Raw genomic sequence first — 16,430 nt, 5'->3', positions numbered from 1 at the left:
AAAAATACAGTCCAGAACTTCCTCAAAGTGCTAACCTTAAGTAACATAACAGTGTTTGCCTGTTTGCTTGCCTGGTAAATTTTGCTTTTTATACTGACAGACATTACTAATGTTTAAGTTGATTTATCAACAGTATTTTTAAAAACTCAAATTTGTCTTGTGAAAAATGAGATGATTAGAGGAACAGAAAGAAAGCAACAGGTAAAGAATTCTTCCATTTACATAAATTACAAATGATTTGGTGCTAAATTTATGCACTATGACATTTGGCTTTTATGCAATCATTTTTTTTTCTTTAAAGATGTTAACACTACCTGATATTAATCATAATGTTCCATTATGTTGATTGCTTGTAATAGGAAGAAAAGGGGTGTCTTCCTGTGCAACTGACACAGCTAGGCTTTGACGGCAGGCCTCCACAAGGTCTACCCTTTTGATTCCCTTTAACTGAATTCTGTTCATCAATTGTTTTTGTTTCATGGGCGGTGGGAGGGGAAAGGGGAATTCAATGCGTAAAATAAGTATTTCTAAGGGCTCAGTAGAAATTTCTACCATAGGGATCATTTCATGCATTTATTTTTTTCATTTAGTCTTTGCTGTTCTCTGTCCCTCATCTTCATAACTCAGCAGTGGATTTCTCAAGTCCTGAGGTGTAAAGCAGAAACTTAATACTTCAGAATGATATTTGGATTATTTATGTATATTTCCAAAGTAGTTATTTATCATTGGCCCTCAGATTTGGCTATCACTTCAGATTTTTTAATCAAAATACTCCTTTTCAAAGAAATGTGAATTCTCACCATGTGTAGAGTCTTAATGTCTAGGAGAGATTGGGTTTTAGGGTACTATGTTGGTGATCTGTGTATTCCTTTGAACTAATTAGTGAAAAGCTTTTATTGGGCTTCCTGCCTCAGACCTGTTTGCAGAAAGATGAAAAGATGAATTGTATCTTCAGCAAGCTTGTGCTACTTTTTTACAGTTGGAGAAAGGCCTAGAGGTTAGTAAATAGGTAATTTAGGTAACAGTATCAGATATAAAGGCAGAAGTAAATAAATGCAACAATGAAGGGGGGGATATCCTTCAATTAAAAAGGGTAGGCTGAAAATACATTGGCTAAATATGGTTATCATTAAGATTAGTACTTCTTAACTGGTGTATTTATGGTGGGTTTTGTGTCTTAGTTTCTTAAAGATCTTTGTAATTGGTTGAGAATTAGCAAGAGGGTATATACTCCATGTAGTAAGAAGTGCATTTGTTTTGACTCAGTAAAACTTTTGACACTCTGATTTCATGCCTTTAAAATTAATTTAAAGCAAGTTTAGGGCAGTATGTTTTTAAAAGTTAATTTAGAATTTTAGTCAATGAGAAACTTACCTTTTTTGTTTATTTACATTTGTCTGAAACTTAGATCTGTAAAGAGAGGTAAATGAACAGGAAAGAAAGCTTCACCATTTACTGCTGATTATGAAACTTTTTAATGGCATCAAATTTATAATTTGTAATTTCAGAATTTTGCTTTGGCCTTGTTTTTATTTTTGAAGTCTTTTTAAGGAATGTTCTGCAAATGTAGGATTTGGGTTGAAATGGCAAATTTTTCCTAAAAAGTACGAAATGTTAAAAATGAAAGAAAACAGCAAAAACACTGTTTGAGCACAATGTAGTTTGGGACAGTCTATATTGTGCTTTGGATAAAGTGTGCATTCACATGATCCCTTTGGTTGAAATACTAATGCTCCTATTTTATTGTGTGATGACTAACCATTTTAAAGATGAACTCTTATTCTCAGCCAAAACTTGCAATCTGAGGTTATATATCTATATATGAATGAGTTTACCTTTCAGGTATTATAGCTGATTCTTCCCTAATTCAACCGGTTGAAGCATACCACAACAGTTTTGACCCTTTTCTTCCTCCTGTCTATCCACACTAATTGGTCATGGTAATGATTTTGGGTAGTAACTCCTGTAGCCTTGTAAATTGTTATAAATATTGTTGACTATTTAGAGTGAGTAATCAACAGGAGGGACAAAATGGCTTGAAAGTGGTATTTGTATTTATTAACTTTCTTACATTTTTAGTTATCATTTTTATAGTTGGAAGGAATACCTGAAAGGTAGATACAGATTGCAACATTCATTTGTGTATTATTTTGACTGTGCACAAAAGTTTATCTTTAAATTAGTAGAAATAGCAACTATAAGGGTGGGGTAAAAATTTAAAATTAAACCCATGGGCTGTCTTGCTGCTCCTTAAGTAACACACCAGTGATGTTTGTAAACACTTTCTGTAGAAAGTATCTGTGACAATACTTTAATACTTGGCCAAGAGCTTACAACTCCTAGAAGATGGTAGGAAGCTTGAGAGCATCCAAGCTGCTAAATTCTTAGGAGCCTGGTCGTGTTCAAGTACGTGAGCCTATAAGCAGTCATTTATGCTGTGAATTCGTATCTGGCTGCTACTTTTCCTTCTACAGACTAAGCCCATTTGGCCGCTAAGGGCTTTTTATTTGGTTCTTCCTCCTGGTGTGAGCATGTATAAACAGCAGGACGTTAAATAGAGTAGTAAACAATAAAGTGAGGAAAATGCATGAAAACTCAGTATATGGGCGAATAGATCCTTGTTTAATATATGTAATTAAACTTGGTAGCATAATGTTTTTGAAACTTTAGATGTAAATGTGTGAATGTCTGTCCATTTGTGAATCCTGGAAATTGCCAGTCTTACAGCAATATATTCACATGCTTCTATTCTCCAATTTTCAGTATTATGGACTACAAATTTTGGAAAATGTGATAAAAACAAGGTGGAAGATTCTTCCAAGGAACCAATGTGAAGGTAGGAAAGTGTTTTTAAAGAATTGTAGATTCAGAATTTTATTACTCCTGGCATTTTTATCATAGTTGAGTATTGGACAGGAGGAATGTGTTGAATCGTTGGTAGTTTATTATGCTCTAATGGATTACTGCTTTCATCATGTTGCAAGGCAGGTTCTGTTTATATTTGGGGGCAGGCGAAGAATAAGGTTATCTTTGGGGGAAAGCAGAAACCAGACTGGTCAAACTTTCTACAGTAAATATTGTGGTGAAAAATTTGTATCAACTTATAGTTAATCTGGACCATGTTTGAAATGAATGAAATTTGAATATGTGCTCTTATGTATTGTTTTAAATTCATCACACAGTAACAAGTAATGAGTACTGTAATACAAGGAATAACATATAAATATAACAGCAAAGGAAAAAACAAGTTTTAAAAATCAAGACTTTAGCTTTTTAAATTCTGGGCATACCGTATAAGAGGTTGGCTTCTAAAATAAGGAAAGATCAAAAAATGAAGATGTGGTGATGCCTGGTATTAATATTTTTACTTTTTCCTTTGTCACTACCTCAATAAAAGTAGTCATGGTTTAAGAAACATGGGGCAAAGTTAGTCTCTTGGAATTCTTTAATGCAGTTCCTTCCAGTTTTCACATACTGCCTTAGTATCTACTTTGTTACTTGTTTAATCTCTAAAAAATAAAGAGAGAAGTCTGGATTTTAAAATGGGGTTATACTACTTTTGGTAGCGTTTTTTCCTATTAAATTATGTCCCCTTTCTTTGACTGTTGCTCTTTAAGATTTGTCTTTACCTGCTTTCTCATGTCATCTTTATGGTGGAATAGCGACCTAGATTTACTCAGTCTGACTTAAATCTTGACATCTTTCTAGCACGTTTAGAGGTCAGTGGGACAATTTTTAATGGCAATATCCCTAATACACCATAAACTGTGAATTAAGAATGATAGTGTGGGAGGAAATAGTGCCCCCCACCCCCCGCAAAGAGGTTCCTGTTTCTTTAAATGTTTTTATTTTGGTTTGAAACCATTTTAGATCACATTCTGTGCCTTTCTCAGAAATTATTAAGTACAGTTTGACTCTGGCCCAAATAGATCCTTTGTACTTCATCACTACTTTTAGGGACCTTAGGTGCAGTCCTGGTTCCTTTACTACTGTTGTTTTATACTTGTGGTTTGAGCCTCAAATTTAACTTTGGCTGTGGCTTACCATACCAACAAAAAAGTGTGTAATATTTTACTTCAGTGCCATTTTACTATAATAAGTCCCTCTTTAATTTCTAAACACATAGACCTCTGCTTCTTATTACATAAGGATTGTGCTAGATGATCCTCCCAAATTATTTTCCAGCTATAAATTAAATGATTTAAAATTATACTAGCTTATCAGTCATGGTTGTATTTGTTACTGAAAAAATTAGAGGCTAAAGTTCTCCCTGAGGACTTGACAGTTTTTGCTTTCTGCATGAATGGGAGTGGCATGCTTTGGTTTTTATCATAAAGTCAAAAGCTTCCATATATTTCTATGTAAGTATCAAATATATACATATTTCCAGGGCATATGTATATTTAATATGTGCCCTGGAATATGTATATATTTAATTTTAATTTTGAAAGTCTTACCATCTTGTTTGGCAAAAACTGGTGGAGGCAGGGTGGTGATTATTCTCCCTGAGTCAAGAGAATTCTATTTTATTCATGTGTTCCTGTTCTGTATTAGTGAGATACTTCATTTCTCTGCAAGCAGTACTTATAAAAAACATCTATTAGAATCACCTTTCCCCTTGCATTTCCCCTTAACACTAGTGATAAGATTGAGTGGGATGTAAACTTTTTAAAAAGTACCTGAAGTTCCTATCACCACATATATGGTTTTCACTGTCAGTGAAGTCATTACATGGAGGGGAAAGTGTGATGTAATTTTTAGGGTCTTTCAGACGCTCAATATTAGAAGAGCATGTAAAATGGCTCCCAGAGAATGTTAGTGAACACTATCTAACTTTAGATATACAGCAGCAACTTTGCATGATGCATTTAATGGTTTGTGTTTTTAAGGTAATTGATCTCATTTATAAAACACTGGGAAATAAATTTATTCACTACTATATTTATAATTCTTTCCAACTTTGTCAATCCTAGGAGGCTTCTACAATCCTAAAATTTTGTATCTCGCGAAGTATACTAACATTTCTGAATGTTAATTTTCCTTCATCTTTAAGGAACTTCGATATTGGAAATAAATTAGTATAACCCCCAAAATATTGTACATTCCTTTTGTTTATAATTGCCATATCTTTTTTTTTTCTTTTTTAAAATATATTTATTTATTTATTTATTTTTAACTGCGTTGGGTCTTCGTTTCTGTGCGAGGGCTTTCTCTAGTTGCGGCGAGAGGGGGCCACTCTTCATTGTGGTGCGCGGGCCTCTCACTATCGTGGCCTCTCGTTGCGGAGCACAGGCTCCGGACGCGCAGGCTCAGTAGTTGTGGTTCACGGGCCCAGTTGCTCCGCGGCATGTGGGATCCTCCCAGACCAGGGCTCGAACCCGTGTCCCCTGCATTGGCAGGCAGACTCTCAACGACTGCGCCACCAGGGAAGCCCCTAATTGTCATATCTTTTAAGCTGTTGTCTCCACTTTAGCTAGTCTTTGTCCATTTTAGTACCATTAGGTATTAAGACTATACAAATATATTCCCTACGTCAGAGTATTACAGGTAGGAAGATAAAACATGTTAAAAATAATCTTTTAAAAAAATATCATTAAATTAGGCGTATATGTAATGAGTGCTAACACATGCTAAAAGAGGGGAAAAATCAGGTTGGCCCCTTTGGACAAGCTCATTCACGAAAATGGCAATGCTTGATGTATTTTAAAGGAAGGATAGGTTTGGTTATCAAACCTATCAAACAGCAAGCCAAGATAAGTTTTGTAACTTTTTTCCAATCCAGCATATATTTTATCAGCTTTCAGGTTCTTGTCCATAAGCGTACGTTAATTTTCACATGTTCTTTTAGTGGAATGGCATTTTCAATTTAGGGCATTATCTAAAGCAGTTTGCCAGGAAAATACGTGACAGTTCTGGACTGAGTTAGATGTCTCTTGCTCTGTGTTCCCTTAGTGTGTCCTGTACCAGCGGATCACAAATGAGTAAAATTTTAATGAGCAAAAGACAGATAATAGCCAAGTAAGGACATGTTAAAAAACATTTAATTAAAAGATATTTTAATAAAAATAGAGCAAGGGAGATATAACCTTCATAATCATTTTAATGAATTTAGATTTATGTAATACAAAATTAACTACATTGCTCTGATTTTTATCATTTTGCTTTAGGTCAGAAAAATGTTTCTTTTGGTCACCCCCATCCCCACCTGCGATAACCTTTATCCCACTTAGCTATCACTGTTTTTCTCACTCTTTACCTTATCCTCCCAAATACGAGCTTAACGGTATCAGGGATCAGAGAATGTCTTTATTGCATTCTTACTGCTTGGTATATAGGTGTTCAGTATATAATTGTTCAATTAATGAATTACTTATTATTGAAGTACTTAAGTGACTAGCACCACTCCCTATTTGGGATTCATTCGTCTATTTAAGAGCCTAATGACTTTCCCAGTATTTTTGCTTTTACATTTTTAAGTAAGTCAAGACAATTTTTCATTTTAAGATATGGAGTGTAGTTCTCTGTGCTATACAGTAGGTCTTTGTTGTTTATTTTGTATATAGTAGTGTGTATATTTTAATCCCAAACTCCTAATTTATCCTTCTCCCAATTCCCTTTCCCCTTTGGTAACCATAAGTTTTTTTTCTATGTCTGTGACTGTATTTCTGTTTTGTAAATAAGTTCATTTGTATCATTTTTAAAGATTACACATATAAGCGATATCATATGATATTCGTCTTTGTCTGCTTTACTTCATTTAGTATGATAATCCCGAGGTCCATTCATGTTGCTGCAAATGGCACTGTTTCATTCTTTTTTATGCCTGAGTAATATTCGTGTGTGTGTGTCACATCTTTATCCAGTCTTCTGTCAATGGACATTTAGGTTGCTTCCATAGTTTTTAAGGAACCTCCATACTGTTCTCCATAGTGGCTGTACATATTTACATTCCTACCAACAGTGCAGGAGGGTTGCTTTTTCTCTACACCCTCTCCAGAATTTATTATTTGTAGACTTTTTGATGGTGGCTATTCTGGCTGGTGTGAGGTGATACCTCATTGTAGTTTTGATTTTCATTTCTGTAATAATTAGCGATGTTGAGCACCTTTTCATGTGCCTTTTGGCCATCTGTATGTCTTCTTTGGAGAAAATGTCTTTTTCGATCTTCTGCCCTTTTTTTTTTTTTTTAACTGTTTTTTAAAATTATTTATTTATTTATTTATGGCTGTGTTGGGTCTTCGTTTCTGTGCGAGGGCTTTCTCCAGTTGCGGCCAGCAGGGGCCACTCTTCATCGCGGTGTGCGGGCCTCTCACTATCGCGGCCTCTCTTGCTGCGGAGCACAGGCTCCAGACGCGCAGGCTCAGTAGTTGTGGCTCATGGGCCTAGTTGCTCCGCGGCATGTGCGGTCTTCCTGGACCAGGGCTCGAACCCGTGTCCCCTGCATTGGCAGGCAGATTCTCAACCACTGCGCCACCAGGGAAGCCCTTCTGCCCATTTTTTGATAGCGTTGTTTGGGGTTTTTTTGGTTTTTTTTGTTTTTTTGAGCTGTGTGAGCTGTTTGTATATTTTGGAGGTTAATCCCTTGTCAGTTGCATCATTCGCAAGTATTTTCTCCCATTCTGTAGATTGTCTTTTTGTTTTGTTTATGGTTTCCTTCGCTATGCAAAAGCTTTGAAGTTTAATTAGGTCCCATTTGTTTGTTTTTAAGACAATATTTTTGACTCAAGAAAAAGAAGAAATTTTAATACATAAGTGGAATAATTTCCAAATAGGGAGTGGTTACTAGTCATTGAAGCAAAGGTACACTAGGACTGTCAGTGGTGTTGGTTCTTCTTTCTTGTCTGCAGTACACATCAGCTTTCATTATAACCCCTGTTCCTTTTGTAAAATTTTGGTGCTTGGTTTAGAAGATTCAAACCATAAAGAAGTGGGGGGAGGCCTCCTTTGTCTCTCCCTGAAAAAAATCTTTGTTAAGGAATCTCTATCATTTTAATTTAAACCAAAGGATTATATTTTAATCTGTTAAGGCACATGGCTTACAGATCATTACATTTCATGAGATATATACAAACTTGCTGACGTTGAAAAGGGGAGTGGTGAATTTATGAGGAAAAGGTTCAAAGTGATAAAGCCATAGTATCTTGATTGTCTTGCATGGTTATTGGGATATGATATAAGAGGTAATGTGTGTAAAGCCCTCTGCATATCTAGGTGCTGACTGGATAAACACAACGTGTATGTTGCCAGCCTTTTTCCATGAAAATACTCCCACTTCTCTCCATTTCACCAAGTAATCATATACTAGTCTCAGGTTACGTTGCGATTTCTGCAATAGCATCCTAACTGGGCTCCTTAACACCCATTTATGTGTGTCCCTTGTAATATATTCACAACAAAGGATTTAGCATGATATTTTAAAAAACAGAACTAAATCAGGTCACTTCCATGCTTAAAGTCTCTCATTGTACTGAATATCACATGTTAACTTGTTGCCTTTAAGCAATACTGGCTTTTAAAAATTGTTTGCTTTTTTAAGTTTTATTAAGGTATATTTAACATATACAATAGACTGTGTGTGTTAAAGTGTACAATTTGATACGTTTTGACTCATGCATATACCCGTGAAAACACCACTGTTATCAAGACCTTCTTCTTTGTGATTGCCCTCTCCTTTACCTCCCCAGCCCCCAATCTGCTTTCTGTCACTCACTTGATTAGCTAGGAGTAGAATGGATAGATCATATGGTAGGTGTATGTTTTTAGCTGCCCAACTGTTTTCCAAAATGGTTGTATCACTTTACATTCTCAGTAGCAGTATGCTTCCCATCCTCACCAAAGCTTGGTATGGTCAGTGTTTTTAATTCTAGCCACTGTAGTACATATATAATGGCTTCTCACTGTGACTTCTGCTGTTGAGCATCCTTAACATCTGTGTGTATGTCTACTTATTTTAGGTTGATAGTGTTACTCCCTGTTGAACAGAGATAGTTGTTTCCTTTGTTGGTCATTTTGAAAAGAAAATTTAAGTGTTTGGGCTCTTTAAGCCCTTGGTTCTTAAGCAAATCCATGAGAAACTCCTTTTTTCCCCTCATAGAATGTAGTGTTTGAAATATCAGTCTAATGGCAGATGTGACAGGCACTCCTATTCGTGTATTTTTGCCAGTTTTATAACATGATGGGATAATAAAGCAAAGATAATATTGATTAAATTTACATTTTATCTAATAAAACAAGGCAGTATTTTTCAAGATGTTCTTTTGCATTTCAACATCATACAGACAGAAAGTATTTTCCCACCACTTCAGGTTAAGGTAACAATTTGATCCCCCCAAAGTTTCCTAATTCTGTGGAACTTCCATAAGAGGTGTTTACTTGAGACCTAACAATTCCTAATCCTTACCTTACATCCATGCAGGAGACAGGAACCACCTATAGATTTTATTAAAGGGGTGTGGATTTTATTATGATAGTTCTTTTGTTATAGGAAAAATTGTTGAATTTTTAATAAAATAAAAACTTGTTTTGTTGTGATTAAATATACATAATGTTTACCATTTTAAGTGTATAGTTTATTGTCAGTAAGTAAATACATAGTATTGTGCAACCATCATTACTATTCATCTCCCGAATTTTTTCATCATCCCAGTTTGAAACTACCGATTAAACGTTAACTCGCCATTACACTCTCTCCCCAGGCCCTGTGAACCATTATTATGCTTTTTGTCTCTATGAATTTGCCTATATTAGGTAACTTATATGCGTACAATCGTACAGTATTTTGTGTCTGGTTTATTTCAGTAGCATATATTGCCAGGGTTCATCCATGTTGCAGTATGTAACAATTTCATTCTGGATTGTTTCCAAATTTTGTCTATTGTAAATAGTGATGCTATGAACTTACTAAAATTTTAATTGCTGTATGTATTTTAGAGTTTAGTATCTGAGGCCGTAAGCCCTTTTAGAGTAATAAATAAAGAATAAAGATCCATTCCTCTTAAAACTACTAAACATACAGGCAATAAGTTATAGTCTAATTCTAGCCTATCTGTGGGAACCCTAGGTTAAGAACCCCTGATTTTGAGGTTTTTTTAGCGTCATTTCTTGTTTTGCTGTTTATTCGCATGAGTATTTTATTGAGTGAGGAGTAGGAACATTATTCTGGATTCCTTTGGGCAATAAGGTAAAGAGGACAGATAGCTGTATTTTAGTGACTATCTTTCTGATGATCATTGGTGGTGGTTTAAATGGACAGATGTTTGTAATGACAGTATGACACGGGAAAAGAGCCTTTCTTTCTTGCCAACAGGCATGTGAAAAGATGCTCAGTATCACTAATTATTAGATAAATGAAAATCAAAGCTACAATGAGGTATTACTTCACACCAGTCAAAATGGCCATCATCAAAAAGTCTACAAATAATAAATGCTGGAGAGGGTGTGGAGAAAAAGGAACCCTCCTACACTGTTGGTGGGAATGTGAATTGGTAATCCACTATGGAGAAGAGTATGAAGGTTCCTAAAAAAACTAAAAATAGAGTTAACCATATGATCCAGCAATTCCACTCCTGGGCATATATCCAGAAAAGATGAAAACTCTAATTCAAAAAGATACATGAAGCCCAGTGATCATAGTAGCAGTATTTACAATAGCTAAGACATAGAAGCAACCTAAACACCCATCAACAGATGAATGGATGAAGAAGATGTGGAGGGTGGGTGTGGGTGTGTGTATACACACAATGCACATACACACACAATGAAATACATCACTCAGCCATAAAAAGAATGAAATAATGCCACTTGCAGCAACGTGGATGGACCTACAGATTATCATACTGAGTGAAGTCAGTCAGACAGAGAAGGACAAGTATCATGATATCACATTCTGGAATCTTTAAAATTGATACAAATGAACATATTTTAAAAACAGAAATACTCAGACATAGAAAACAAGTTTATGGTTACCAAAGGGAGAAGGGGGGGAGGGAGGGATAAATTGGGAGTATGAGATTAACATACACTACTATATATATAAAATAAACAAGGACCTACTGTATAGCACATATATTGTGCTGTATTGAATATCAATGTCTCATAATAAGGTATAATGGAAAGAATCTGAAAAAGAATGTGTATATTATTTGTATATAACCGAATCACTTACTGTACACCTGAAACTAACACATCATTGTAAAATATTTTAAAATGTGAAAGAAAAGTTTCGGTTGTACATGGCTTTGATGGAAGGATGTGATTACAGAGTAAACAAATATTTAAAGTGAATTTGATCGGATAGTATTGCACAATGGTTGAGACTGGATTGAACTCAGTTTTGTCTGATTGTAGCTTTACTTTTGTAAGAGTGTATCAAGTCTTTCCATTTTCTGTGTTGTATGAAAATTAGCCACTATGAAAGCAAGAGATAGGAGTCTGCAACTTTTTTTTTTTTTTGGCTGCTTTGGGTCTTCGTTGCGGTGTGCGGGCTTCTCATTGCGGTGACTTCTCTTGTTGTGGAGCACGGGCTCTAGGTGCACGGGCTCCAGAGCGCAGGCTCAGCAGTTGTGGCGCACAGGCTTAGTTGCTCCGCGACATGTGGAGTCTTCCTGGACCAGGGATCGAACCTGTATTCCCTGCATTGGCAGGTGGATTCTCAACCACTGGGCCACCAGGGAAGCCCCAGAGACTGCAACTTTTTAACTCATATTTTAGTTTGTTTAGGAATGCACTTTTCTCTTAATAGGTAGAATCTTGTATTTAGTTGAAAACTTAGTGCATGACAGTCTATATCACTGACTAGCTAAGAGGCTCATGAACAACTTTACAATTAAAATTTAGAAAGGGCTTTTGCCTCCATAAGAATATGGCACCATCAGTATGTTGTAGTCAGTAAGTTCTCATTTTAAAGGGTTTTAGTGAATCAGATTCTGTTATGCATTTCTTTTACCCTATCATTAAGTATCTAATATTTGCAAGATGTTCCTGGGGGATAAGATTGTTAATATTGCTGTGTAACTAACTTACAAGATGATATATAACTTCTAAGTCAGGATGGGAGTTACTTAAATCTCAGCTTTTTAGCTAGCTAATGTTGGTACTATCAACTTACAGGATTGTGTAGGCTATTTGGTGTTGCTTTGTTTTTATTTGAAATGGGACTGTCAAAGAAATTTTTCTTGACTTTGAGAAAATAGAGTTGGATTATAAAAGATGCATGCATAAACTCTTGGATAAGGAGCATTCATGTGCCATAAGCTGCCTTCCAGTGAGTAGTTAGGCATTTTTATACTAGTGTACCTTGTTTTGAAGAAATTATACATGACTGGTCCTTTAAAAAAAAAAAAAGTATTCCTTTTCAATAAATAATTCAAAGGTTTACTTTAATAACTTTGGAGGTGAATTTTTTTGTTCATATTTAGAAGAACGGGATGGGGGGCTATGGATATAAGTATGCTAGATCATTGTAGGAGTCCTTTGAAAAACTTAGTAACCATATAAGAGCATAATTGTGTTTATCAAAGGCATACAAACTATGTATGAGAACTCTTCAGTGAAATGTTCTTCAGTTTGTTTTTTTTAATATATATATATTTCAAGTTTTCTTTATTCCCAAGGAAGAGCTTAGAAGGCTGCTGGAAGGAATATCCTAGTCTCTTCACATACACTTTCTTTTTTTTTTTTTTTTTTAATAAATTTATTTATTTTATTTATTTATTTTTGGCTGCATTGGGTCTTCGTTGCTGCATCCGGGCTTTCTCTAGTTGCGGGAGGCGGGGGCCACTCTTCATCGCGGTGTACGGGCCTCTCATTGCGGTGGCCTCTCTCGTTGCGGAGCACCGGCTCCAGGCGTGCAGGCGTCAGTAGTTGTGGCACGTGGGCTCTAGATCACAGGCTCAGTAGTTGTGGCGCACGGGCCCAGCTGCTCCACGGCATGCGGGATCCTCGCAGACCAGGGCTCGAACCCGTGTCCCCTGCATTGGCAGGCGGACTCTCAACCACTGTGCCACCAGGGAAGCCCCACATACACTTTCTGAATAATTGGGAATAGTTAATTTCTGATTAGTATGGTTTTTATTGGATATGAAATCTTGTAAAGGTAGTTCTTGTTTTAAGAAATTTGTTTTACATAAATGTCACTTTTGCAACTGGCAGACGACTGATTCTTTTGGTACAAAGAATAAATAGACACTGGGATTGAAGTATTTTCTGTTAAATCTTAGAAGCTGAGCTTTCTCTGCTACTTGTAAACATTTGACTTTTCTCCCTTGATACGTGTGACACCTTTTTTTTGGCTGTGCCGCGTGACTTGTGGAATCTTAGTTCCCTGACCAGGGATTGAACCCAGGCCACGCAGTGAAAGCCCGGAATCCTAACCACTAGGCCACCAGAGAACTCCCACCATTTCTTTTTTAAAGGTTCAGTTTGCAATTGTAAAATTGTTCTTAATTGAACTGCTTTTATTTTTTTAATTCTGGGTAAACCATGGGAAGGAATTTGGGGAAAGGAGTTATGGTACTTAATCAGATAAGCTACATAGCAGTAGGAGATTCTAAACAGACACTTGTGTGCAGCAGTACTTGATCAAAAAGGTGTTGTTTACATATAGTTTCAATGCTTTGGATGGATGGAAGTACTGATCATTATAGAGTGACGTTAAATTAAGAGACTTTAAAGTCTTTTTAAAGTCTCAGAGACTTTATTGTCTGTGAGATCTTTGTAGTTTTTTGGGTTTTTTAAACTACTTATTTCACATTTTTCCTGCTTTCATCTTTTACTCTTTGCTCCATCTACAGGTGAATTTCAGAAGCCTCTAAAAAAAGGGAGAGAAGGTATTTAATTGATTTAATTGATAACAGAAGAGTGAAGGATCAGTTTGATCCTGTTTTCTTATTCTCGGAGGCTGAGAAAAGCCTCAAGACTCATACACGTTTCAACCAGAGGCAGGAATTGTAGTTCTACTCTTGTTCCTTATGACAGATTTAGAAGAAAACTACTGAATCTCTTATTATTTGGTATTGTCAGTCATTTAAGAGAGTAGGCTGTATTTTTGGTTTTGTTTAAACCACGTTTTTGCCTATATTAGAGGTTTCAGAGGGGTGCTTTTTTATTTGTTTATAATGGCCCTTTTCCTTAATTTTTTTTTGAATTTTATTCTGTTTATTTTTTTATACAGCAGGTTCTTATTAGTTATCTATTTTACCCCAATCTCCCAATTCATCTCACCCCCCCGGCCACTTTCCCCCCTTGGTTCCTTACGTTTTTAGGGGCCTTAATGACAGTAATTCATCTGTAAAGAACAGGAGGGTCAACAATATCAGAATTGTTTTGATTTGATCTAGTGGATATTAAGGACATGCGATTGTTGTGTGGGTTAACCTAACTAAGTGGTATGATTTAGCACTCATTTTAAAATAAAACTTGTTCCTCTCGTCGGTTTGTTTGTTTTAATCACCTTATTGAATCTAGATCTGATTTTATTTTGTGTGTCCACAAAGCCTCTTGTTTTTTTTTAAATAATTTTAGACAATAGAAACACTGACCCAAAAAGTACAGAATGTACTTACACCTCTTAGTTTATCCTTTTAACAACTTAGACAACCATAATAAAATTATCACAACCAAACATTTAACATTGGTTCAGTACTATTAACTGAATTATGGACCTTAATTCAAATTTCACAAGTTTTCTCTCTTGTCCTTTTCCTAGTCTACAATTTATTTAGTTGTGTCTCTAGTCTCCTTAATCTGTGACAGTTCTTAATTTCTGCTTGATATGTCTTTGACACTGAGGAGTTTTGGTCAGTTATTTTGTAGTGTATTTGAATTTAGGTTTGTCTGTTGTTTTCTCATGATTAGACTGGGGTTCAATATTTTGGGGCAAGAATACCACACAGGTGGTGTGTCCTCAGTCCACCAAACCAGGGGTACATGATGTCAATGTTTAATTATTCATTTATTATTAATCTTTATCAGTTATGTTGGTGCCCACTAGTTTTCTGTTTACAGTATTACTGTCTTCCACTTTGAAAGTGAAAAATATCTTGGGAAGATAATTTGACAGTATGCAGATAATGCATTTCTCCTGAAAGTGTTGCCCATTTGTTTTAGCATTCATTCATTGGTGGATCTTGTCTGCAACAATTAGTACTGTGGTCTTTGCCTAATGTAGAAATTTTTAAAATGTCGATAACATAGTTTTCAGTAGATTGTATGTGTTTGTATATAACAGTTAAATTTTTGGCACCTGGCAGGCAGGTTTTTTAAATGATTCTTATATTGTGAACATTTTTAATACTTAACATTACATTTTCAGTTGATGAATAACCCTTACTTTGTGGCTTTATTGTACTTATGAAATTTTTCTGCAATTAGGAAATTATTAATGTTTTTTGAAGGTTGTTTTAGCTCATGAAGATTACTATATAAAGGTAGTTTTACAATCAAATAAGCACTTTGTTGCCTTCAAGTTGACTAAATTTCTGGCTAACTCCTTATGGGTAAATTTCTTAGCATATTCCTTCTCAGTGGATATTGAGTCCAGTGTTGTAGATTTGTTAGACGAGACTTGGTACACACAGTTTAACAAAACCTTTATCTGTATTTTTGAAGTTCAGATAGCTTTGAAAATTCAAAAATCTTCATAAGTCATTTGGTGGCAAAACCTAAATTATTAAACAGATGTAAGAGTAGTCTTTATTCTTTGTAGTGGGAAAAAATAATTTGTTGGATTAGGGAATCTGTTTCAGACCCTTTGGGTATGTTAATGTAAGTGTACCACATTACTTTAAATTTTGAGGGGAGCTGTAGTAGATGCCAAGTAAATTCTGAATGATGCAAATTAAAATCAAAGGCATGAAGTCAACTGTTGAAAGAATAAAAGGCATGAAATCTTAACTGTTGAAGAACAGATTATACTATTAAGGTACCCTTAAGTAAAGAATACTACAAATAAAAACTTCCTCCTTAACTCTATTTTTTTCTACATTGTAGGACAAACAAGTTAAAATTACTTATAGGATTAGCTTAATGCTATAATTAAAATAAATCTGAAAAGGATTAACATCTGACCCTGATTTATAAATATTTACATAAACTTATTTATAGTGCTCACAAAGTTATGTCGTCAAGGTTTTTGTAGTTTTAACCCACAAAAATAATGTGTTTATTTAGATGAACAATACCTTAGTCCTTTATGGGGTTTTTTGTTTTGTTTCGTTTTTAATTTAAAAATCACAGCTTGGTATACTTGACTGTCTAACATTAAAGAATATCTTAGAATACAGTAGTTCGTAATTGTTAAACCAATATTTTGTAAAGTTTAACAAAAACTAAAAATTTAAAGGAGTAGTACACTAAACTAATTGGCATTTTTCAAAAATGCCATAATTGGCGATGGGATTCAGGTGTATCATCTGACTTTACTGTGCCCTCCC

At 35.2% G+C, this 16,430-nt stretch overlaps 1 protein-coding gene across 3 annotated transcripts in view; it reads left to right on the top strand.

Moving 5' to 3' along the window:
- The window catches only part of XPO1 (exportin 1), a 43,128-nt gene that overhangs the window by 9,783 nt on the left and 16,915 nt on the right, over positions 1 to 16,430 (top strand). For 2 of the 3 annotated variants that reach the window (XM_068564495.1, XM_068564494.1), the window contains exon 4: positions 2,764 to 2,836. In XM_068564495.1, the coding sequence (XP_068420596.1) occupies positions 2,764 to 2,836 (73 nt within the window). Of the gene's footprint in view, positions 1 to 404; positions 424 to 2,763; positions 2,837 to 16,430 lie in introns of those variants that run through there. The other variant, XM_068564496.1, reaches the window with a different exon arrangement.

The sequence above is a fragment of the Eschrichtius robustus genome, chromosome 15 (assembly GCF_028021215.1).
Source record: "Eschrichtius robustus isolate mEscRob2 chromosome 15, mEscRob2.pri, whole genome shotgun sequence".
In the NCBI taxonomy this organism is placed as follows: Eukaryota; Metazoa; Chordata; class Mammalia; order Artiodactyla; family Eschrichtiidae; genus Eschrichtius; species Eschrichtius robustus.
Note: the sequence above shows the minus strand (reverse complement) of the source record. Positions and strands in the feature narration are given on the sequence as shown.